General features: G+C 46.8%; 1 protein-coding gene across 1 annotated transcript; it reads right to left on the reverse strand.

Moving 5' to 3' along the window:
• Positions 1 to 2,818: 2,818 nt before the first annotated feature.
• On the reverse strand, positions 2,819 to 11,128 carry LOC121008087 (kinesin-like protein KIF22). Its single transcript, XM_040440428.1, is given in 14 exon segments — positions 2,819 to 3,496; positions 3,615 to 3,674; positions 4,757 to 4,954; positions 5,104 to 5,138; positions 5,296 to 5,542; positions 6,241 to 6,409; positions 6,483 to 6,541; positions 6,543 to 6,604; positions 6,708 to 6,861; positions 7,178 to 7,408; positions 10,183 to 10,392; positions 10,465 to 10,625; positions 10,694 to 10,821; positions 10,950 to 11,128. Coding segments are annotated over 14 exon segments (1,923 nt in total). The 3' UTR covers positions 2,819 to 3,466.
• Between the last annotated feature and the right edge of the window lie 12,440 nt (positions 11,129 to 23,568).

The following is a 23,568-nucleotide window of genomic DNA, read 5'->3' on the forward strand; positions in this document are numbered from 1 at the left end:
TAAAACTTAGAAAATTTTCTAAGTGTGAAAGTTGTCTGAGCGGATCCGTTCAGACTTTACATTGAAAGTCAATGGGGAACGGATCCGCTTGAAGATTGAGCCATATGGTGTCATCTTCAAGCGGATCCGTCCCCATTGACTTACATTGTAAGTCTGGACGGATCCGCTCGCCTCCGCACGGCCAGGCGGACACCCGAACGCTGCAAGCAGCGTTCAGGTGTCCGCTCACTGAGCGGAGCGGAGGCTGAACGCTGGCAGGCGGATGCATTCTGAGCGGATCCGCCTCCACTGAGAATGCATTGGGGCCAGACGGATGCGTTCGTGGCCGCTCGTGAGCCCCTTCAAACGGTGCGCACGAGCGGACACCCGAACGCTCGTGTGAAAGTAGCCTTAATCATGCTTCTCAGACTTTCCACCAGGGAAGGGGTTTCCTCTGAGACCACTTTGTCGCAACATTTCTGACAAAGGTTTTTTTATATGAGATGGCACATCTTCTTTTAATGGACTGTTCCCGTTTTAGGAGGTTTCTCTCCCCTAGGAGACATAAAACGTCAGGAATAGTTTCATTTAAGAAATTTTTTCTCTTTTTTTTTTTTGGAACCGCCACCAAAAGGAAACGGGTGCAAGCTTAACATAACTTAATAGTGCGTAAAAAAACCCCCTCATACATAGAACAGGGAGGAGGCTTACCGGGCTAGAAGGCCTGGAGGTGTCTGTGGGCTTTCTGGGGGAGTCGCCTTCGGCTTGTATCATCTTGGTAGTCCTGGTTAGAGGAGCGATTGGTAGCTGCACGAGGACACCGGCAGCCCCTACTTCCTCCTCCTTAGTGCTGCGGAGCTCCGCATCCTTCCTATGCGGCCCCTTCTGATGACGCAATAACCCGCGTCACAGAGGCGCGTGCGCGGCAGCTATAGGATTATGGGAGCGTTCCCAGGCCCAGGAACGCTCACCCATGCCACATAGAGATGCCGGTTCCACAGGAACGCTGGGATACAGCCCGGGGTGACCAGCCCAAGCTGGGATTATACCTAAGGGAAGGAGGGATCACACTGCCGTGTCACGCGATCCTTTCCCCTGCGACATCGCCAGGATAACAAACCTGAAGGCCGCGCGAATACTAGCTGGTGCACGAGTTCCCGACCTTCTGAGGGACAGGAAAACAACTGGCAAGGGAGGGGGCCCTATTTCCTGTCCCTGAAGGCGGTGGGATAACCCTCCACGTAGTGCCGTTGTGGAGAAAATGTTTTTTTTTTACAGTACAAATTCATTTATGGAGTTATTACCCGAAGTCTCAAGAGACTTCGCAAAGCACTAACTTCGGCTCATCGGAACCAATACTGTACAGAGCTTCTGCTCCGTACAGTATTGGAACGAAGTATTATGTGAATCGACTTTGCATTTTATCCGAAGTCGATTCGCTCATCCCTAATCACAATCTGTATGGACTGTGGCAATTTCTCATCATCCAGCCCCATATTTGTTCTCACAGCTTTAAACCAGAACATTAGTATTCTCTGCAGGGAAAAACGGCTTCCCCGGTGGCTCATATCCAGAAGGATCCTCAGCCAAATACAATTCTCCCTCCTCCTCCAAAACCTGACAACACCTCACAGTAACTGGAGAGGGAACATGACCGAACTAAAGAGGTAACTAGGACTTCTTCTAAGCAGCCCACCGAGACTCAAAAACTTCATTTCTGACCAGCAACTTAAAGGGGTTCTGCAGTTCTTTTTAACTGATGATCTATCCTCTGGACAGATCATCAGCATCTGATCGCAGGGGTCCGACAACCGGGACACCCGCCGAATCCCGGGTGTTGGACCCCCACCGATCAGATGCTGATGATCTATCCAGAGGAAGAACTACAGGACCCCTTTCATACTTCCCATCAGGGATAGGGTTTCCTCCTTCATTAACTTAATACAATTCTGATATAAAGATTAAGAGGACAGCTTTTTCTTGCACACTACACAGACCCTCTCCTTAGCTCTAGAGCAGGGATGGCCAACCTGCCACCCCTTCAGCTGTTGCAAAACTACAACTCCCAGCATGCTTAGAGACCTGAACATAAACCATAATCTCTATCAATCATCCATGCAGAAAAAAAATAAATGCTGGGCACCTCACCCTTGTACTGGAGTGTACCGCTGAACTGCTTGCATCATGGTAGTACAAGCTCATGGAACCAGCCACGTAACAAGCACACAGCGTTCTTCAATCTCAGTTGCATGGTTTGATGCAAGGAACTGGCTGGGCTTTTCTCCCGGCACGCACTTGTAGGCTTCTCCCACTTATGGCCTTCATCAGTGACCGCTTCCTTTGCTCTGCTCATGGACCGGAAGTGACGTTATACTCTAGTGAGAATACACAGTAGAGGTCCATGCCACGGATGGGCATTCAGGCACAGCCCACAGACTTGCAAGGAACCCTTCCTTTAAACAATTCTGGTTTGCATTGTCTAGAGGAGGAAACGGGTCTCTTCAAGGGTGCTGTCATAAGGCAAAGGGGAAAATATATACCTGGTACATATGTGGCCAATAGCAAGGGGCTTGACGCCTAATTGTTTATACTGTAGAGGACATTGTGGCCCAGGGGTTGAGGGAGAAGGAGGCCACACCACCCACAGTCAGCGCTCTCTGTGATAGTAGGTCAGGCTACACACAGGGACCTCCACGCTGGTTTGTCCTGGGTATTCTGTGTATTCGTAGCTGATGCTTTTGGATTACAGTTATTATTCCCAATTCCACGCAGCAATTTTCATTGATATTTCTATAGCTTTTTTCTCATGCGGTTGGAGAAGATTTAAATAAAAAATATATTATATATATATAGGTTTTATTAACAACACAAAGTTCAGGCTTCGCAAAAAGCTACACATTTCATTGTCAGGACATATGGATAGAGTAAAACAAGTAAAACATAGACTTCACTGGCCGCAGCTCATATTGACCCAGTATCTGGACACACAGGATCCATACAGATGAGCAAATAACTTACATTATACTTCAACCTGCATTACTCCCCTGTGTGGCCAAGGGTGCCGGGGCTACGCTTTCTACCCAGGGCAGGGCGGTCTGTTCAGTCTCCCTAAAATGATTCATCTTATATACAACAGTGGTTACATGGTGTAAGTATATGGAGATCCTATAGACACATCTGTACGATGCCTGTGTGGGGTGGGGGCGGCTCACTGCACAGATTCAACCAAATACATTATTAAAAAATGATAATAAAAATAATCCTAAAATAAGACAACGCTCCTGCCATCTCCGACCTCACACTGAGGAGGGTAAAGAGTCACAATGAGAGGTGGAACACAAGGAGGATGCCAGACCCCCCACTAGCCTCATGTACCAGGGGGTTGGTGGAGACTATAGGAATGTACACGAGGCAGGCGATTAAGAGGTTTCATAGAATCCATGAGGTGAAGGCTTCTCAGGGAGAAGTGAAGGGTCCTGGGGGGTCTTCAGCTTGCTACTATGCTCAGGATGTTGGCCTGTGGAGAGGGAGAACTGTCAGCATTGGATCTTCACCCTCACACAACAGAAGTAAAACTCCTATCATTGCTTGTATCTCATTAGAGCTGTAACCATACACAAAACATGGAGTCTTACCTCAAAAAATGTGTCGACTAATTTGGCAGACATCCCTTCCATAGAGGCCAGGTCCTCCACCTGAAAAAGAAATAATTTCTTAAAAAAAAAAAAAAAAGGAGTTGTCCCTTCTTGCTGTTACGAAGACAAGACGAGACTAATAGAAGACCACCAGGTGGCGGATTAACAGAAGAGCAGGCCGGCTCTGCGCTGTTTCGGTAGTTCCCACTGCAATGCATGAGAGCTATGTAAACAGCGAAGCAAGCCATAGTGAGTGTGAGTCAGGGTAAGCATATAGCTTGTTGTGCCACGCTGTTTGTGGCTCCCCTGTTATCGAGCCACCTGGTGTTAGGCTCTTAGGCCAATCTGACCATCGGATCGGTGAAATGGGACAACCCCTTTAACCTTGGCCTGCACTACAAGTCTGTCTTCCATAGCATTTAGAAACACTCAATGTCAGTTTACAGCAGGTGGTCCCGGTCTTTAAACCTGTGCCAATGAATATTTACGGGGCTGTTTTAAAGGGGTTATCCAGGAATTTGATATTCATAGCCTATCCTCAGGCCATGGTGCTGGGAGTCAAACCCAGATTGATTTGATAATCAATGACGTATCCTGAGGCCATCAACATTAAAATTCCTTTAAAGGAATTGCCGGGCCAGTCACAGGTAATATACTTACCCCGCGCCGCTCCTGGTCCCTGCACCGCCGCTTCTCCCTGCACACCGATGAAAACATCTGGTGTCGGGGGAGCAGCCAATGGCAGGCGCGGACGAACCTTCCTAGCATCACCTGCAATGCTATGGAGTTTCGTCCCCGCCTGCCATTGGCTGCTCCCCCCCAACACCAGATGTTTGCCAAAATGGGATAACCCCTTTAAGCTTGCTGCTGCAGTGATCAGGCATGAGGTTGTCAGGTGCCCAGCATTCAAGGGACAGAGAGAAGACCAGTATAGTATAAAAAGTGATAAATAATGAAGTCCCACACAGAAAATACCCTCCTCCGCAGCCAGTGTCATACGGTTAGCCCCAAGTCAATTACCCTAAAATGGACCATGACAAAGTTCCAAAATCCCTCAGACCTGAACCAGATGACATCCACCGCGCCATTCATTCAGGATTCCCTTGCGCCATACAATACCACATACACAACCTTTCACTTACGTTTTTGAATGGGCCGTTGAACTCCCTCCAACCCACAATGAGCTTGGCCTTCTTGTCCCCAATCTTCTGCAAGGACTTGAGCTCTTTTATCGAGCCTTTATTCAGCAGATTCAGGATCTTCTCTCGGCCATTCTGGAGCAGATCTGTCCGCACATTCAACTCCCAGCCAGGCACGTTCTCGCAGCCTGCGTGGGTTTTCTGTGGAATTCACATAAAGACAATAAAAAACATCCAAATACAACAACCCAAGCAAAACTCTGGGAAAGCTGGGTGATGGTTCCTGTGAGCGTTGTGCATCAGACATGCTAGCGGCTATTTGATTTTTTGTGCATAGAGGAGTTTCTCACCCGCGTTTTCTTCTCAGCTACTATGATCCCCTCTTCTTTGGTGTTTTGATTAAGAACTGGAGACAACCAGAGACAAGATTTAAGCTGCAGTAAGCACAAAACTTAAAAATCTGACACCCGCTACAGTTGACAGATGAGAAACCCAGAGCACCCACAACACCAGTAACCAACAGAGGAGCTTCTGACCCTTACCCAGGCCTGTGCCAGAGAGCTGTCCCTCAGCTGTGAAGGCTCCAAGTTTCTCACCCTGCAGTGGCAGGACACGGAGCACTTTCTTGGTCTTGGCAGTGGATGTGGCGCGAGTCCTCAGAGGCTCCCGGAAAATGCTCTCGCTCACGCTGGAATCGGACAACTCGAAGTGCGAGTTGTTCGATTTCTCAAAAAGAGCCTCAGCTGCGAGAGACTTCTCCTCCAGCTCCTTCTGCTTCACCCTCAACCTCTGAGGAATGGAAAAGGGGAAGAATTAAAAGAGAAATACATCATTTAATCCCACCGGAAAACAAACAGATAAAGGTCTGTCCAGTTTTATCTCCTTTATATCACGTTAGAACCATAAATACGTCTGTGGCCTCATTGATTATGGTGGGTGATCAGCAGGATAGGTGTGAGCAAGAGCACAACGCACAGTATCTGACACAGGAACGGCTGAGGCTCCGACATGTCTCCCAACAGCAAATAGAATTCCACAGAATGTAAACCATTAACAATGGGAATATTTTGGTGCTTTGCCCACAAGATGCTTCCTGGACGGGCACTCTGCTGCACACGCAGTGAACCGATGTGCACTGTCCGCAGCTTCATTTGCGCAATGTGCATGTAGCCAATGTCTCCAGTCTCATCTCAGATAATGTACTACTTCTTTTACTACCCAGCGCTCAAATTTACAGAAGACTGGGCAAACATTTTAAAATACTAACAAAAAGACGCAGCAGATTACACAGCACGGTGGCTCAGTGGTTAATGGTGGCTCAGTGGTTAGCACTGGTGCCTTGCAGCGCTTGGATCCTAGGTTTCAGTCTGAACAAGGATGACATCTGCATTTGTTCTCACAGTGTCTGTGTGCGTTTCCTCCAGATGCTCCGATTTCTTCCCACACTCCAAAAACATACTGATAGGGAACTGAAGTGATGACCTCACCTCAATCTCTAACTGACTCTCCTCCAACTTCTTCAGAAGCACCATGCGCTCTCGTTTGGGTGTGTTCAGTAGCGGCATCTCCATTTTTCCCTTTTCTGTTAGGATTTTATCCAATTTGAGCAGCCTTTCCACCAGGGCTGGGTCTAAGGAGGAAAGCCGGAGGTTCTTCCTGTAAGAAAGCAGAATATTGTTCAGTAAGGGGCCCACCCCGGCTAACCATACCCGCAGACCAAGGAGCATACTTCTTTGTGTCTTTGGACATATTAGGAGACTCCTCTGTGGAATCACTCTTGGTTTTTTTTAGAGTGTTGAGATGGGGCAGAGTTCTCCAAATCATCCCGAGGTCTCTTCATGGCAGGCTGGACTGAGGAGGGGAAAAGAGAAGACATGAGATCACATTTCTCAGTGGATCTCCTGCCAACTTTAGGTCTACAAGACCGACCCATTCCCTGGAGATGACCTCCTACCTGGTGCCTGTGTGGTTTCCTGGCCGAATGGTCTGTTGATGATCTGCTTAGACTTGGCAGCAAAGTTGAGGGCAGTGAGAGTGTCAAAGTAATAATTCTGTTCTGGGGCGATATTCGTGATCATAACGCTGTGGGCAGAGCCACCGAGTGAATCCTAAGACAACCAGGAAAAAGCATTAGACACGCGACAACAGCATTGCCATCCCAAAGCCATGAAAATCGAGCAACTCTGTATTCTGTGTGGACAGTGCGAAACTCTGGTGGGAGGAGGCACTGGAGTTATGCCACACCGACTAACCCTACCCTGGCTGCAGGTGAAACGTAGCAGAGATGACATCACTAGGGCTATGCTACTGGCTCCTCCAGAACCGTGTTATTATCAAGAAAGGAGTCAGCAAATCCTCACTGACATATTTAGTTTGGTGAATTTAAACTAGCAGGTTGGAAAGTGAAGCCTGCTCCACACTCACCTGCAGGAGACGGGTCAGCTTGCTGTCTCGGTAAGGGATTCTGGGGAGCCCTTGATTGAGAGCGTCCACCACCTTGCTGAGAGTAAACAGGGACGAGTTGATGGCGCCGCTCTCCTTCAAGCGGATACCTTGATTTCCAGTACGGCGGTTGTCTTCTGAACCTGCCAAGTCTATCAGATACATCTTTCCGGTCAGCTGCCTGAAAGGAGGGACCTGCTGATTTTTCTGCACCTGAAGACAAGTAGAACGTTTTATAACCTGACATCCATGTAGGTTTATGTTCAGCACAGTCTAGAACTTCACAATCCACAAAGAATGGTAATGTGGCAAACAACAGTAGTGCCAGCGTGGCCGCTCGTGTCAGGGACAACCTTCAGGAAACATCAGGAGCAGTTAGGTGCATGTTGTATGTCTGTGGGTGTCCAAGGTGATGGTTGGAAGTCTGATATACTCCAGGTTCCTGTGCGGTTTACTTACTACTGTAATCCACCCAAGTATACAAAATGTACCAGGGCAGAAACAACCCTCTACAGATGTACAGCGCTACCTACTGCTAACGCTGGGAAGCACGTTAACCTCTGCTATCATCTCGCCACATAATAAATCAAACACTAAAATTCTGCATTCTCATAAGTGCCATTCATCCCCTCTGGGAATTATTACGGTAAATTTCCGGCAGTCTTCCAAGCTAATGCGCCATAATACCATTAACAGACAGAACAAAAAAAATTGCGCTCGCCCTCAATGCAGCGCAGACAGGGGAGCTTTTATTACAGCGCAAGTCAGATCTCTGCACAATCTGAACGAGGAAAAGCCTCGAAACAACAATCTGGGGGACAGACGGGTGAAAAGAAGAGTAAACATGGTTGCTCTGCGCAAAAAGGTGGTGGTGGTGTGGGTTTTTGTTTTTTCCACCACAGAGTAATATGGGGACAGTGTGAAGTCAGACTGGGGCGGCCATATTGATTCTGAAATTCTATTCATCTAGATACTGGCTTAGACCTCAACCACCTTCCAGGGTTGAATTCTTGAACAGAATGGACGAGATCCTCCACCTGGAAAAAGGAGCATGTTAAAAGGCGATGCCTGGCCAAGTTCACAAATATCTGGGACAAGTGGGTATCTTATAGGATTAATGAGGTACAGGTTCACTTATGACGGCCTTGGGAGGAGTGACTTTGGCAATGACGACTATGATGGGTGACCTGGGATGGAGGAGTGGAGAGACAGGCTTAGGCTCCATTCACACGGCCGCAATTAAATGGATGCGGACAGCACACCGTGTGCTGACCGCATCTCCGAAGCATGTCTACGATCTTCCGGTCCGCGGCTCCGGAAAAAAAAAAAAAAAATAGCATGTCGTATTCTTGTCCGCAATTGCGGACAATAGACATTTCTATGGGGGTGCTGGCTGCAATACACTACGGAAGTGTGAATGGACCCTTATCATGGAAGGTGCAGAGGACAAGATCACATGTAGGGTGTCGGCTTTATCTTCTTCAGCGCCCTGACACTCGATATTTATACTAGTGTTACAGTACTCGTCTCATCGCTGGGTGGGGGAGTTGTTGTATGTTGGGATACATCGGAAAGGGTATATTTCTGTTTAGTCAGTTTTTACTGTCGTGCTGTGGATGTCAATTATGGTAAAAATCTTGACAATTTTCCGACTAGCAGATTTGACTGTACATGCATATCCCTCTCTTTTCTGTACTTTGAAAACTTGTTTAATAAAAAAAAAAATTGATATAAAAAAAAAAAAAATTCTATTTATCTGCTTAAAGGGAATCTGTCACTAGCATATTAGCAATTATTTTTTTTTATGAATCCATGTGTAATAAAGTACCTTATTTCCATATGTCTTGTCATTTCTTCCAAAAAACGCTTTTTATGATATTCAAATGAAGCTGTAAGGAGCCCAGAGGGGCGTTATTCTTTCTCCACGGTGCCCAGGAACGCCCCTCTGAAGTGCCGTGCCCGGCTGAATTTGAAAACTAATAATTCCTCCAAGCTAATAACTCCTCCAAGCTCGCCTAAATCGCCTCCCAGAGGCGAGGCTAAGTGCTCCCCCCGCCCCCCCCAGCGCCGCGCTCTGCGGCAAACACCCCCGATCCTCCTCTCGCCTGCATCCGAAATCCCGCGCAGGCGCAGTGTCGGCGACTGAGGGCAACAACTTCAACAGCGTCACTGGGCATGCGCCGATCCCAGCTGGCTGAGGAAACAGTGAACACGTCACTGGGATCGGCGCATGCCCAGTGACGCTGTTGAAGTTGTTGCCCTCAGTCGCCGGCACTGCGCCTGCGCGGGATTTCGGATGCAGGCGAGAGGAGGATCGGGGGTGTTTGCCGCAGAGCGCGGCGCCGGGGGGGGGGGGGGGGGAGCACTTAGGCAAGCTTGGAGGAATTATTAGTTTTCAAATTTAGGCGGGCACGGCACTTCAGAGGGGCGTTCCTGGGCACCGTGGACAAAGAATAACGCCCCTCTGGGCTCCTTACAGCTTCATTTGAATATCATAAAAAGCGTTTTTTGGAAGAAATGACAAGACATATGGAAATAAGGTACTTTATTACACATGGATTCATAAAAAAAATAATTGCTAATATGCTAGTGACAGATTCCCTTTAAGGGCTCATGCAGCCCGTGCCCGTATTGCAGCCCACAAACAGCGGGTTCGCAAAACACAGGCACCGGCCGTGTGTGCTGTATCACAGATTCAAGCGAATGGGTCCGTAAGATATGGAGGCCCACTGAAGCACTATGGAGCGCTTCTGTGGGATCTCAGTCTGTGCTTCTACACCACCAAAAAATAGAACATAACTGAATCTTGTGGATCGCGGACCCCTTTCAAGTGAATGTATCCGCAAGCGGTGGGCACGCGGCCAGTGCCTGTGCATTGCAGCCCGACATGAGCCCTAAGATGCAGAACTACTACAGAAGACTGAAGGTGGAGACACCAGTTATCTGACAATCCAGGGAACAGCAAACTCTATCCCCCCCCCTCTCACCTTGATGAGCAGCACAGCGTGGCTACGGCTGGAGCGGTCGTTCAGTTTGGTGCAGGCCACTGTGCGGTTCTGGCTTGCAGCAATAAAAAGTTCATCAAAGTCTGAGAAAGTGTTGATGGTCTTCTGAGTTACCCCGGGGATGATGATATTGTGGTCTTTGTCTTCTCGGATTGGAAGGTCCTTGTTCTTGGGCTCCAGAAGATCCATCACCTGAGAAGACAGATGTTAGACAGATCTCGCAGATATGGATAATCTCTGGCAGGGCAGCACGCAGGGACCCACCTTCTCCTGATAGATCTCCACATAGGACATGGTGATGGAGTAGCTCCAGTTCTCCTCCTCAGGCTTATAATTTTTCCACCAAGTCATATGCAGCAGGTCTCTCACAGCTCGTGGTATGACACCCGGTTGGTTTGGGTTCCCCAGCATTGTGTGGGTCTTACCTGGAAAAGATGACTTGTTATACCGAGTCCAGGACTTCAATAAAGTGGACCTCCAGGACACTACATACCCGCTCCTGTTGGTCCATAGGCAAACACACTGGCATTCTGCCCAACTAATAAGTGAGGAATAATTGGATACACAGAGCCGGTGTAGATCTCACGCTGGGTGGCCTTGTCCCCATAAAAGGTATCAAACCTGAGGAGCACAGAAAGGGTCAAATCCCCAAAACTTCATATAAGATCATTTCCGTCACCCAGCAGGTTCTAAATTACCAACATAACATTTCCTCACACTCTGCCCCGAGTGCTGGTGACTGAACTTACTGGTACTGCATGGTTTCCAGCTGGTTTCTCCAGTTTACAATCTCCAGCGACTGCGAGTCCAGGCCCCGGACACAGACCTTATCTTCCCCCTTCTCCATGTACGGCCGGAGGCGCACCGCTACTCGCACCTTATTCACATTCCCCCCGTGGCTATCCATGATGCTTGCTCTCTTCTCCATGTTCAAACCAGAAGCTGCAAAATGGATTAGTGACAAATACTCACATCAGATAAAACCGCCAGGATGTCCCGTCACCTGTCACAACAGAAAACTGCACAAAGAGCTCTAGAGACTTGTAGGAATAAGAACCCCGAGACGTGGCCTGATGGTGTCACTTATAGCACTGGCGGCATTGGAGGAAGACCATCGGGCCCTTCAGATACCAGGGGTGGATGCTGACAGCCATGTCTGCTATATTTATAAGTGCTCAACTGTAGAAGTACGTAGTCGCTGATCCCCGATCCTCTGTCACAGGGGGTCCCCGGGACCAATAAAGTCACCTGAAAAACAGCGACCAGAGTGAGGAGTGAGACAAGGTGATGGCTGTAGATCACGGCAATGACAGGATCACACAGGACCCCAGAACGTCACCCCCACAGATGAGCCTCACAGGCCATTGTACAAGTCACTGCTCATTTCATGGCGTCCACAACACAATACAGCGAGCGCAGGAGGAGAGGACCGGCAGCCATGTCACCAGCACAAGCCCCACTGATTCGGCCAGTGATAAAGGGACTGATATTCCTACCTCCTCTGACCAGGAGGACGGATCCATGGACGGTGATGACCCGGTTTTCTCCGGTCAGCCGGTGCCCAATTCTGCGGTCCCTGAAACAGTTCCAGCAGACCTGCGGGCTGATTCTACAAGGGAGCCCACACTGAAAGATATAATGGTGGCGGTGGCAAGCTGCAACAGTACCCTTAAGTGCTCGCAGTACAAGTTGTCAGCCTGCGATCAGATGTGTCCATAATCAGGCATGACCTGCATAAGATTTCTGAGCGTACTTCAGATCTGGAAGATGTTATTCAACCTCTGCAAATGGCGTCAAAAATGAATGGGAAAGATATAGCTGCCTTATACGCCAAAGCGGACGATTTAGAGAACAGATCGCGGAGGAATAATTCGAGAATTGTTGGAATGCCAGAAATAACAGAAGGGACCAATGCTACAGAGTTTGTGGAGAAATGGCTGCACCAGTTATTCCATGAGAAGGGCCTATCCTCCCTGTACGCGGTTGAGCGGGCGCACAGAGTCCCGTCGCGGCCGCTCCCGCCAGGCAGGCCTCCTCGCCCCGTACTGGCGAAGATTTTACACTTTAAAGATCGGGACACTATCCTACGCCAGTCAAGGGATAATGATGAGATGGTCATGAATGGGGTCAGAGTGTCCATTTATCTGGATTATTCCAATGAGGTGCAGCGGAGGAGGAGCAGATTTATAGATATAAAGAAAAGGCTCAGAGCGCTACAAGTTCCATACGCCATGTTGTTTCCGGCCAGATTGCGAGTGGTGGCATTGGGATCCACCAGATTTTTTGAGGACCCTGATGAAGCGACACAGTGGCTGGACGTCCACGAGAGACAATTGAGAAGTGGGGCCCTGGACACTTGAAGGAAACAGTTTGCAGTTTGTGCTCACTTTATAACTGGAGTAACGTTAAAGTGACATTAGGGTGCAATCCTATGCATATATAAAGTGTATTGAGTGTTGCTACCACATGGTAGATCCTGATGCAGGAGTAGGAAGTCGGGATAAGAAATGTATGTCCCAGTTGTGGAGAGGATTCTCTACCGGAGGGAGATTGTTGGAATCAGAAGTGATGTTTGTTCATCATTGGGCATGGTGCTTACAGATTGCCCTGCGTTAGAGATGGATGTTTGGGAGGGGGGGGGGTTGGGGTTACTGTTCAAAGTAGTCTGATCACTGGGGAGGGGGAGGGACGGGGGGGGATGGGTGAGGGGTCAGAGATGGGTGAGGGGCGTGAATTATGAGAGAGTGACTTTAGTATGGGGTGTGAGATTCAAACACGATGTAATCTTTCATCATGACACAGGTGATTAAAGTGTTGAGCTGGAATGTGAGGGGAATGGCTGATGCACGGAAACGACAATGTATATTTCAATATTTGAGTCGATTTCAGCCGGCTATCTGCTGCCTGCAGGAAACGCATTTGTCCAATGATAATGTGCAGTGGCTGAACAAGAACTGGGTGGGACATGTGGTACATGCAATCCATTCCTCTCACTCCAGGGGCGTAAGTGTGATTGTGCATAAAAGTATAAGGTATGAACATCTGCAGCAATGTGTGGACGCTGAGGGCAGGTATGTGTGTGTGGTGTGCAAGATTGATGGGATCCAGGTGGTGTTGGTGTCAGTGTATGTGCCTCCACCTTTTGCTTCCCCTTTAATAAGGGATATTATGACCTTTGTGGCGGACTTCCCTGGACTGCCGTGGCTGCTAGTGGGGGACTACAATTGTACATTGGATGACTCCATGGATAGATGTCGGGTAGAAGGTGCCAGTGGATCACCGGGGAGTGTGGCTCTTAAGAATATTATGAGGGAAACTGGCTTACTTGATGCTTGGAGGCTGCGTAACCCGGATAAGCGGGTGTTTTCATGTAGATCTGCTACGCATCATTCACTATCACGCATAGATCTGGCTTTGGTTAATGATGTTATGCTGCCATTGATAAGAGATGTTGTCTATCACCCTCGGTCGTTGTCTGACCATTCCCTGGTGCAGGTTGATGTGTGCCTGGGCGTGCTTAGGCAGGGACCGAGGTTGTGGAAATGTAACTCGCATTGGCTGAATGTACTGGGGGATCTGTCTGAGATTACTCGGGAGGTCAGGGAGTACTTTTCTATTAATGGAGGGACGGCTTCAATTCACGGTGTATGGGATGCCATGAAAGAGTTTCTGAGAGGGGTATTGATCAAAGAAATAAGTAAGCATAAATCTAAATCCAGAGAGGCAGACGTTAAAGCGCATGTACAAGTGACTGAGGCTGAAAGGGAGTTTGGTAGAATCCCCACCATGGATAATAGTGAGGCGCTGGAGGTAGCTCAGGAACAACTGAGGTGTCACCTACTACAGGCTGCGGATAGGAAGCGTAGTTTCTACCGCCAAAGATCCTTTGAGGAGGGAGAGAAAGTTGGGCATTTGCTCTCAGTGGTTTCTCAGGCACAGAGGGGTTCTTCTTGTATACAAGAGCTAATGGATGGTAACGGAAATAGTAGCCAGGATACAAAAGGGATATTAGATATTCTAAAAGGGTTTTATGTCTCTCTCTATGCTTCCAAGGCGTCTAGCTCGGAGGAGGCCTTGTCCGCCTTTCTGGCTGAGGCTCAGCTATCAGTGTTATCTGAGGAGGATAGAGAGAGACTGGAAGAGCCGATCACGCTGGAGGAGTTGGAGGCAGCTCTTGGGGGGATGGCGAATAGTAAGGCGCCGGGAAAAGACGGTATACCAGTGGAGGTGTATAAAAAATTGCAAGGGATACTTCTCCCTGAATTACTAAAGGTTCTTGAATATTCTCTGGAGACGGGTTCGCTTCCACATTCTATGCAGGAGGCTATCATAGTAGTTATTCCTAAGCCTGGGAAGGATCCCAAAGTTCCTGATTCCTATAGACCAATTTCGCTATTAACAGCAGATGTGAAGCTCCTGGCGAAAGTGTTGGCAAACAGGCTGTCCAGAGTAATACTAACTACAGGGAGTGCAGAATTATTAGGCAAGTTGTATTTTTGAGGATTAATTTTATTATTGAACAACAACCATGTTCTCAATGAACCCAAAAAACTCATTAATATCAAAGCTGAATATTTTTGGAAGTAGTTTTTAGTTTGTTTTTAGTTTTAGCTATTTTAGGGGGATATCTGTGTGTGCAGGTGACTATTACTGTGCATAATTATTAGGCAACTTAACAAAAAACAAATATATACCCATTTCAATTATTTATTTTTACCAGTGAAACCAATATAACATCTCAACATTCACAAATATACATTTCTGACATTCAAAAACAAAACAAAAACAATTCAGTGACCAATATAGCCACCTTTCTTTGCAAGGACACTCAAAAGCCTTCCATCCATGGATTCTGTCAGTGTTTTGATCTGTTCACCATCAACATTGCGTTCAGCAGCAACCACAGCCTCCCAGACACTGTTCAGAGAGGTGTACTGTTTTCCCTCCTTGTAAATCTCACATTTGATGATGGACCACAGGTTCTCAATGGGGTTCAGATCAGGTGAACAAGGAGGCCATGTCATTAGATTTTCTTCTTTTATACCCTTTCTTGCCAGCCACGCTGTGGAGTACTTGGACGCGTGTGATGGAGCATTGTCCTGCATGAAAATCATGTTTTTCTTGAAGGATGCAGACTTCTTCCTGTACCACTGCTTGAAGAAGGTGTCTTCCAGAAACTGGCAGTAGGACTGGGAGTTGAGCTTGACTCCATCCTCACCCCGAAAAGGCCCCACAAGCTCATCTTTGATGATACCAGCCCAAACCAGTACTCCACCTCCACCTTGCTGGCGTCTGAGTCGGACTGGAGCTCTCTGCCCTTTACCAATCCAGCCACGGGCCCATCCATCTGGCCCATCAAGACTCACTCTCATTTCATCAGTCCATAAAACCTTAGAAAAATCAGTCTTGAGATATTTCTTGGCCCAGTCGTTTCAGCTTGTGTGTCTTGTTCAGTGGTGGTCGTCTTTCAGCCTTTCTTACCTTGGCCATGTCTCTGAGTATTGCACACCTTGTGCTTTTGGGCACTCCAGTGATGTTGCAGCTCTGAAATATGGCTAAACTGGTGGCAAGTGGCATCTTGGCAGCTGCACGCTTGACTTTTCTCAGTTCATGGGCAGTTATTTTGCGCCTTGGTTTTTCCACACGCTTCTTGCAACCCTGTTGACTATTTTGAATGAAACGCTTGATTGTTCGATGATCACGCTTCAGAAGCTTTGCAATTTTAAGAGTGCTGCATCCCTCTGCAAGATATCTCACTATTTTTGACTTTTCTGAGCCTGTCAAGTCCTTCTTTTGACCCATTTTGCCAAAGGAAAGGAAGTTGCCTAATAATTATGCACACCTGATATAGGGTGTTGATGTCATTAGACCACACCCCTTCTCATTACAGAGATGCACATCACCTAATATGCTTAATTGGTAGTAGGCTTTCGAGCCTATACAGCTTGGAGTAAGACAACATGCATAAAGAGGATGATGTGGTCAAAATACTCATTTGCCTAATAATTCTGCACACAGTGTATAGTGCACCCGGATCAAACGGGCTTTATGCCTGGGAAATCGACTGCTATAAATATCCGTAGAGTATATGCTAGTCTGAATATTCCAGCAGATAATGGAGGAGATAGGGCCTTACTTGCGTTAGATGCCGCTAAGGCATTTGACAGTGTTGAATGGAACTACCTATGGGAAACCTTGAGAGTCATGGGCTTTGGTACTCGATTTATTCAGTGGGTGAAAGTGTTGTATTCAAGCCCAAAAGCACGGATCAGAGCTAATAGGTGGCTCTCAGATAGCTTTTCTTTGTCCAGGGGCACCAGACAGGGGTGCCCATTGTCACCCTTGTTGTTTGCGTTAGCAATTGAACCACTTGCAGCCCTTATTCGCCTGTCACCTCATATTGTGGGGTTTAGATATGGTGAGACGCAAAACAAAGTGGCGATGTATGCTGATGACACTATGCTATTTTTGGGTGACACTGGGGGCTCTCTGGATGCGGCCATGGCTTTAATAGATAGATTTGGTGGCTTCTCTGGGCTCCGGATAAATTGGCAGAAGTCCGCCTTGATGCCGGTAGACGGACAGGCACTCTCTGGTGTGCAGGCAGATAGTTTGATTTCTTGGGTGGGCAAGTTTAAATATTTGGGGCTATATATAACACCTAGACTGCTAGATTTTGAAGAGCTTAATTTAACCCCTTTGCTAAATACCTTCAGGCTTAAGGCTAGGACATGGGGTAGACTCTTTTTGTCAGTAGTGGGTAGAGTGAATCTCCTAAAAATGGTAATGATGCCTCAGTTACTATACATATTGAATAATGCACCTGTATGGATCCCAGTGGAGAGATTTAGGAAAATACATTCGATATTTAGAGATCTCATCTGGAAATATGGTCAAGCTAGGATTAAGCTGGAGACGCTGCAATATCCCAAGTCTGAAGGTGGCTTGGCTGTCCCTAACGCCTGGATTTATTTCTTAGCCTCTCAGTGTCAACACTTTAAGGGTTGGATGGAATTTCAGCTACCAGATGTGACGGGGAAGATACTGCAACACTGGTTGGGTAGTAGGGATCTTATGGGTATTCTGGAGGGTGCAGGGATGCATGGGGGAAGAGAGAAAGTGACGCTTATTGAGCTTATGAAAAAAGTGTGGGCAAAGGTGAAATTGATCAGGGGAGTTGGTGGGGTAGGAGAGCTTTCCCCATTGTGGAACAATAACCTGTTGCCAGAATTCATTTCTCTATCAGGAATCCGAAATTGGGAATCCCATGGAGTAATGAGGATAGGTCAATTGATCGAGACTAATGTATTTAAATCATTCCAAGGTCTACAGCAGGAATTCAACATTCCCAAAGTGTGGTTCTATCAATATCTGCAACTGAGACACGCATATGAGGTCACGATAAGGAAGGGATGCACTATTGCAAAAGTGGATGTGGTCCATAAACTGGTTCTCCCAGCTGGAGGAAAGAGAGGTCTGATATCACAGGTGTATACTCTGCTTTTAGACAAATTTCTGGTAGAATTCCCCCTTACTAGGATGAGAAAATGGGAAAAGGATTTGGGGGACATCCCAAAGGAACAGTGGGAAGATATATTGGAGGCCATTCCGAGAGTGTCTGTAAGTGAACAGGGCAAGTTGTCACAACTATTTATCATCCACAGAGTTTACAAAACTCCAGTGTTTTTGCGGAAAATTGGGATTAGAACTGATGACAATTGTCCAAAATGTATGGCGGAAGGTGCAGATCTATTTCATATGCTTTGGTCTTGTCCAGTGCTAAGTAGATATTGGGATGAGGTGTTGTCTTTGATTAATCGTAACCTGGAGTTGAGGGTGCAGAAGGACCCTAAGATATGTTTGCTGGGATATGTGAAGGAGATTGGTGGGGGAGAGGCGGTCAAGGTGGCAGTTGGGAGACTACTGTATGTGGCCAGGAAATTGATTGCCTTTAGGTGGATCCAGGGGAGTCCGCCAACGGTGGATGAATTTGTGAGAAAGGTGAATGATATGTTAACATTAGAGAAGGGAGTGTTTGTTAGGAGGGGATGTCCTTTGAAGTTTGAAAAGTTGTGGAATGAATGGTTGTCTCACACTCATGTTGTAATATAAAAGATCTTGGAAATTCATGCTCTGATCTGGGGAGGATGGGGGGGTTTGGCTGTTGGGGGAGGGGGGGTGGGCGCTGTTGGGGTTATAACAGTCAAATGACTTTGTAAATGATTTGTCTATATCTTGGTATATTCATTATGTACAATGATTGTAGAAGATGTAACAAATATATGGACAGATGATAATGTTTTTATAATTGTGTATATTTGTGATGCGGAGGGGAGAAAACACCAAGAAAATTGTGATACAAAATGTATTGTGATATACCAACTTTATTTGAACAATAAAAAACGATTTGATTGAAAAAAAATTATACAAAAAACAAGTCAGAATTCTACCAGGAGCGAGATTCCTTCCAGATGTTACGATAAAGTCTACATCGCCACCTATTTATCTTAAAGGGGTTCTCCGGGCTAAACATAAATTGGGGCATAATACTGACCTGTGGTGGGAAGAATGTTGGTGTGGTACCTTCCTTCCACAGCGCAGCCCGTTCCAAGATCCACCACCCGGTGACTGCTCCTGTCGGGCTTTCTGGTCTTCCGGCAAGTCTCAGTCTTCTCTTGCTTTGAGCAGGAGATGGAACGTCATGAATGACATCACCGCCTCCTGCTCAAGAAAACGCCGGCCGTCATCACAACGCAAGCACACTATGCTGAATGCTAGTGCGCATACGCAGGATTGCTGGCCGCTCTCTGCAGTGTACAGGCTTCTATGTGAGCCTGTACTGACTCCTGCACAGCGCGATGTAAGCGCTGTGCAGGAGTGACAGCATAGCGATCATCCACAGAGGCTGAGGGCTATGTTGTGGATCTCACTGGGGGCACTGACTGGCACATGTGCATTTTTTTTCCAGAGCCATTGAGTTCTATGGGTTTTAGATCTGCAGTATGAGGACCAGAATAAGACATCTATCTGATGATGTCCATGTGTTTTCTGCATCCGTATGTCGGTTCGGCAAAAAAAAAAAAAAAAAAAAAATCATTTTCTGAAGTCATTATGCAAAGTCTCTCGAGGCTTTGCGAAGTAATAAGCTCAGCTCATCGGAGCCAATACTGTACGGAGCAGTACTCAAACAGTTTTAGGCTACTTTCACACTTGCGTTCAGAGCGGATCCGTCTCGTGTCTACAAAGACGGATCCGCTCCTATAATGCAATACATTATAGTTTAGAAAAAATACTAAGTGGGAAAGTTGCTCAGACGGATCCGTCCAGACTTTACATTGAAAGTCAATGGGAGACGGATCCATTTGAAATTGAGCCATATAGTATCAACTTCAAACGGATCCGTCCCCATTGACTTACATTGTAAGTCTGGACGGATCCGTTTGCCTCCGCACGACCAGGGTGTCCGCCTGCTGAGCGGAGGACAAAGGGTGCCAGACTGATGCATTCTGAGCGGATCCGCATCCACTCAGAATGCATTGGGGCAGTGCGGATGCGTTCAGGGGCCGCTTGTGAGAGCCTTCAAACGGAACTCACAAGCGGAGCCCCGAACGCAAGTGTGAAAGTAGCCTTACGCGAATCGACTTTGAATGTTTCATCCGAAGTTGATTCGCTCATCCCTAGTTTTGACTTTAAACATAAATTGGTCTGGAGAACATGTGGGCAGCACCATGAAGAGGCCCTCACATCAGTCCTACTCTCAGGATTAAGGTGTGGGGTAGCCGGACCCCTCTACTCTTCATTTCAGGTACAGGAGACCTTTTTCAACAGGACAACACCAGGCCACATGTTGCTGTGAGCAGCCTTCGTGGTCTATGCTACCATGGCATCTCTGGACTTGTCTCCCATCGAGCACATCTAGGACTTCATTCATAAAAAAATTGCAAAATTTGCTGCCGGCAGTGGATCTTGATCTGCGTGCCCAAGTGCATTCAGAGTGGCAGAACATTCCTCACACAACCATTAATAACCTCATTGATAAAAGTGCCTGGATTTATACACGTGGCGCTCACTGAATAAATCCAGATATTTTGAAAATTTCTTTCCAATTTTTATCATTAACAAGTCCATGGATGCGGAGATTTCCATAATTCTATAACTTTTCCTTCTTGGCGTTGAGATTTCAATGTTGAGAAGTGAACGTCTCATGGTGCCGGGTTTCTCCATTTACACTTTAACCATTAAGTAAAAGGTCCCTTGTCCTGGGAGTGGATGGACGATATGCAGAGGAAGAAGCTGAAGTAGTAAAGGTCCCTCGTCCTTCTCAGACCTGGGAGTGGATGGACGATATGCAGAGGAAGAAGCTGAAGTAGAGGTCCTTCTCTGGCCTGGGAGTGGACGGACGATATCCCGAGGAAGAAGCTGAAGAAGTAAAGGTCCCTCGTCCTTCTCTGACCTGGGAGTGGACGGACGATATGCAGAGGAAGAAGCTAAAGTAGAGGTCCTTCTCTGGCCTGAGAGTGGACGGACGATATGCAGAGGAAGAAGTTTATAGAAGTAGAGGTCCCTCGTCCTTCTCTGGCTGGAGAGTGGACGGGCGATATGCAGAGGAAGAAGCTGAAGTAGAGGTCCTTCTCTGGCCTGGGACTGGACGGACGATATGCAGAGGAAGAAGCTGAAGTAGAGGTCCTTCTCTGGCCTGGGACTGGACGGACGATACGCAGAGGAAGAAGCTGAAGAAGTAAAGGTCCTTCGTCCTTCTCTGACCTGGGAGTGGACAGACGATATGCAGAGGAAGAAGCTGAAGTAGAGGTCCTTCTCTGGCTTGAGAGTGGACGGACGATATGCAGAGGAAGAAGCTGAAGAAGTAAAGGTCCCTCGTCCTTCTCTGGCCTGGGAGTAGACGGACGATATGCAGAGGAAGAAGTAAAGGTTCCTCGTCCTTCTCTGGCCTGGGAGTGGACGGACGATATGCAAAGAAGCTGAAGTAGAGGTCCTTCTCAGACCTGGGAGTGGACGGACAATATGCAGATGAAGAAGTAGAGGTCCTTTGTCCTTCTCTGACCTGGGAGTGGACGGACGATATGCAGAGGAAGAAGCTGAAGAAGTAGAGGTCCCTTGTCCTGCTCCGCAGCCTGGGAGTGGACGGACGACATGCAGAGGAAGAAGATTCTGCTATAGCCAAGTCTCCTGCTGACCAGCACCTCTCCGTACATTTTACAGGACGGAACACCTTACATCCGATGTGCTTTGTGTACTGATTTATAAGCTGCCTCCTTATCACGAACACCAAAGAAAGGCTGCTGCTTCATTAGGCCTCGTGCACACAACCGGATCCGTATTGCGGTCAGTGTTGTATCTGCATCTTTTTGTGCCGATTTCAGTGGGTCTGCATTTTGCAGACAAGTACAGGACATGTTTTATCTCTTTGCAAAGCAAACAAATGGATGCAGCAGGTTTTTCCTGCAAAATACAGACATTTAAAGGGGTTGTCCAGGAATTAATAATGATGACCTATCCCGTTGGCGGGGGTCAGAGCCCCAGCACCCAGCAGCTGTTATAAGTAGCTCTGGTGAGCACAGCGCCATATGTTGTACAGTGGCAGTGCTCAGTATTGCAGCTCAACATTACTTACTTCAATGGGGCTGAGCAGCAACTAGGCCATGTGAGCGCAGTATGTTGCGGCGCTCACAGAGCACCAGCCTCTTCTAACAGCTGATTGGTGGGGGTTCGGGGTGTCAAACCCTGGCCTATCTGATATTGATAACCTATCCAGAGAATAGGTCATCAATAAAACTTCCAGGATAACCCCTTTAAAATGAAACGAGGCTGAAGTTAGTTTCTTATTCGGCAGTTTCTTATACATTACTATGACAAATAAACCTTTTTTCCTCTTAGTCCTCTGCAGTAAATCTGTTTTTTTCTACATAAATGTTAAATATTATTTGTGAACAATCAGATAAATAAAAAAAAAATAAAAAAATCTACATTATTGGTGTTTTTACTGAAAAAAAAAACGATAGTGAAAAATGGATGAAAAAATATGCATTTTGAATAAGTAACTGAGGAATATAAGGGGTTAAACGCCGTTGGGCCACTAATCAAAGGGTTAAAATATAAAGAGTAAGGACCCCTCTATAATACCCAACTGTATCCAGCCTGGCCCAAACTGTGAATTGGCATTAAAACAGGTGCCAACTATATACATTTTCAGCATTTTGAATAAGTAACTGAGGAATTTAAGGGGTTAAACGCCGTTGGGCCACTAATCAAAGGGTTAAAATATAAAGAGTAAGGGCCCCTTTATGTCATTCGTGATATTTTAATTTTTATATCATTGAGATTGGTAGCATTTTGAAGAACTGCAAATGAATACAGGAACAGTTTTTTTGTATCCTTATTTGTATTTGTTCTGTGTGTTTTTACAGAAATTAGTTTTATCCTATGTGCTGCACCGATGTGTAAAACAGTGAAATCACAGGATCTTTTACCTTCACAGACTAAAAAGCACTTTTTTAGGTATTCGGTAATACTAACTTGATTAAATGCATGTAAAGTTGCATGAATAAAGTGCCCAACTAAAATCAACTTCTATTTTTTGCGGTGTTAGTCTTTTATTACAAATATTTGTGACGTCCCGACAAACAGGCTAGCCAATGTTGTATAGTTGGCACTAGCCAATGTCGTATAGTTGGCACTAGCCAATGTCGTATAGTTGGCACTAGCCAATGTCGTATAGTTGGCACTAGCCAATGTCGTATAGTTGGCACTAGCCAATGTCGTATAGTTGGCACTAGCCAATGTCGTACAGTTGGCACTAGCCAATGTTGTACAGTTGGTACTAGCCAATGTCGTACAGTTGGCACTAGCCAATGTCGTATAGTTGGCACTAGCCAATGTCGTATAGTTGGCACTAGCCAATGTCGTATAGTTGGCACTAGCCAATGTCGTATAGTTGGCACTAGCCAATGTCGTATAGTTGGTACTAGCCAATGTCGTATAGTTGGTACTAGCCAATGTCGTATAGTTGGTACTAGCCAATGTCGTATAGTTGGTACTAGCCAATGTCGTATAGTTGGTACTAGCCAATGTCGTATAGTTGGCACTAGCCAATGTGGTACAGTTGGCACTAGCCAATGTGGTACAGTTGGCACTAGCCAATGTCGTACAGTTGGTACTAGCCAATGTTGTATAGTTGGCACTAGCCAATGTTGTATAGTTGGTACTAGCCAATGTTGTATAGCTGGTGTACTGTGGTCCGAGGAGACCAGTTCTGCAAGTGGCACAACAACCTTCTTTGGTTTCTGTAAATTAATGCATAAAGCATAATATAGTATTCTTTGATTTATGTCTTGTGGCTTTCTTATGACT

The sequence above is a fragment of the Bufo bufo genome, chromosome 7 (assembly GCF_905171765.1).
Source record: "Bufo bufo chromosome 7, aBufBuf1.1, whole genome shotgun sequence".
Classification (NCBI taxonomy): domain Eukaryota; kingdom Metazoa; phylum Chordata; class Amphibia; order Anura; family Bufonidae; genus Bufo; species Bufo bufo.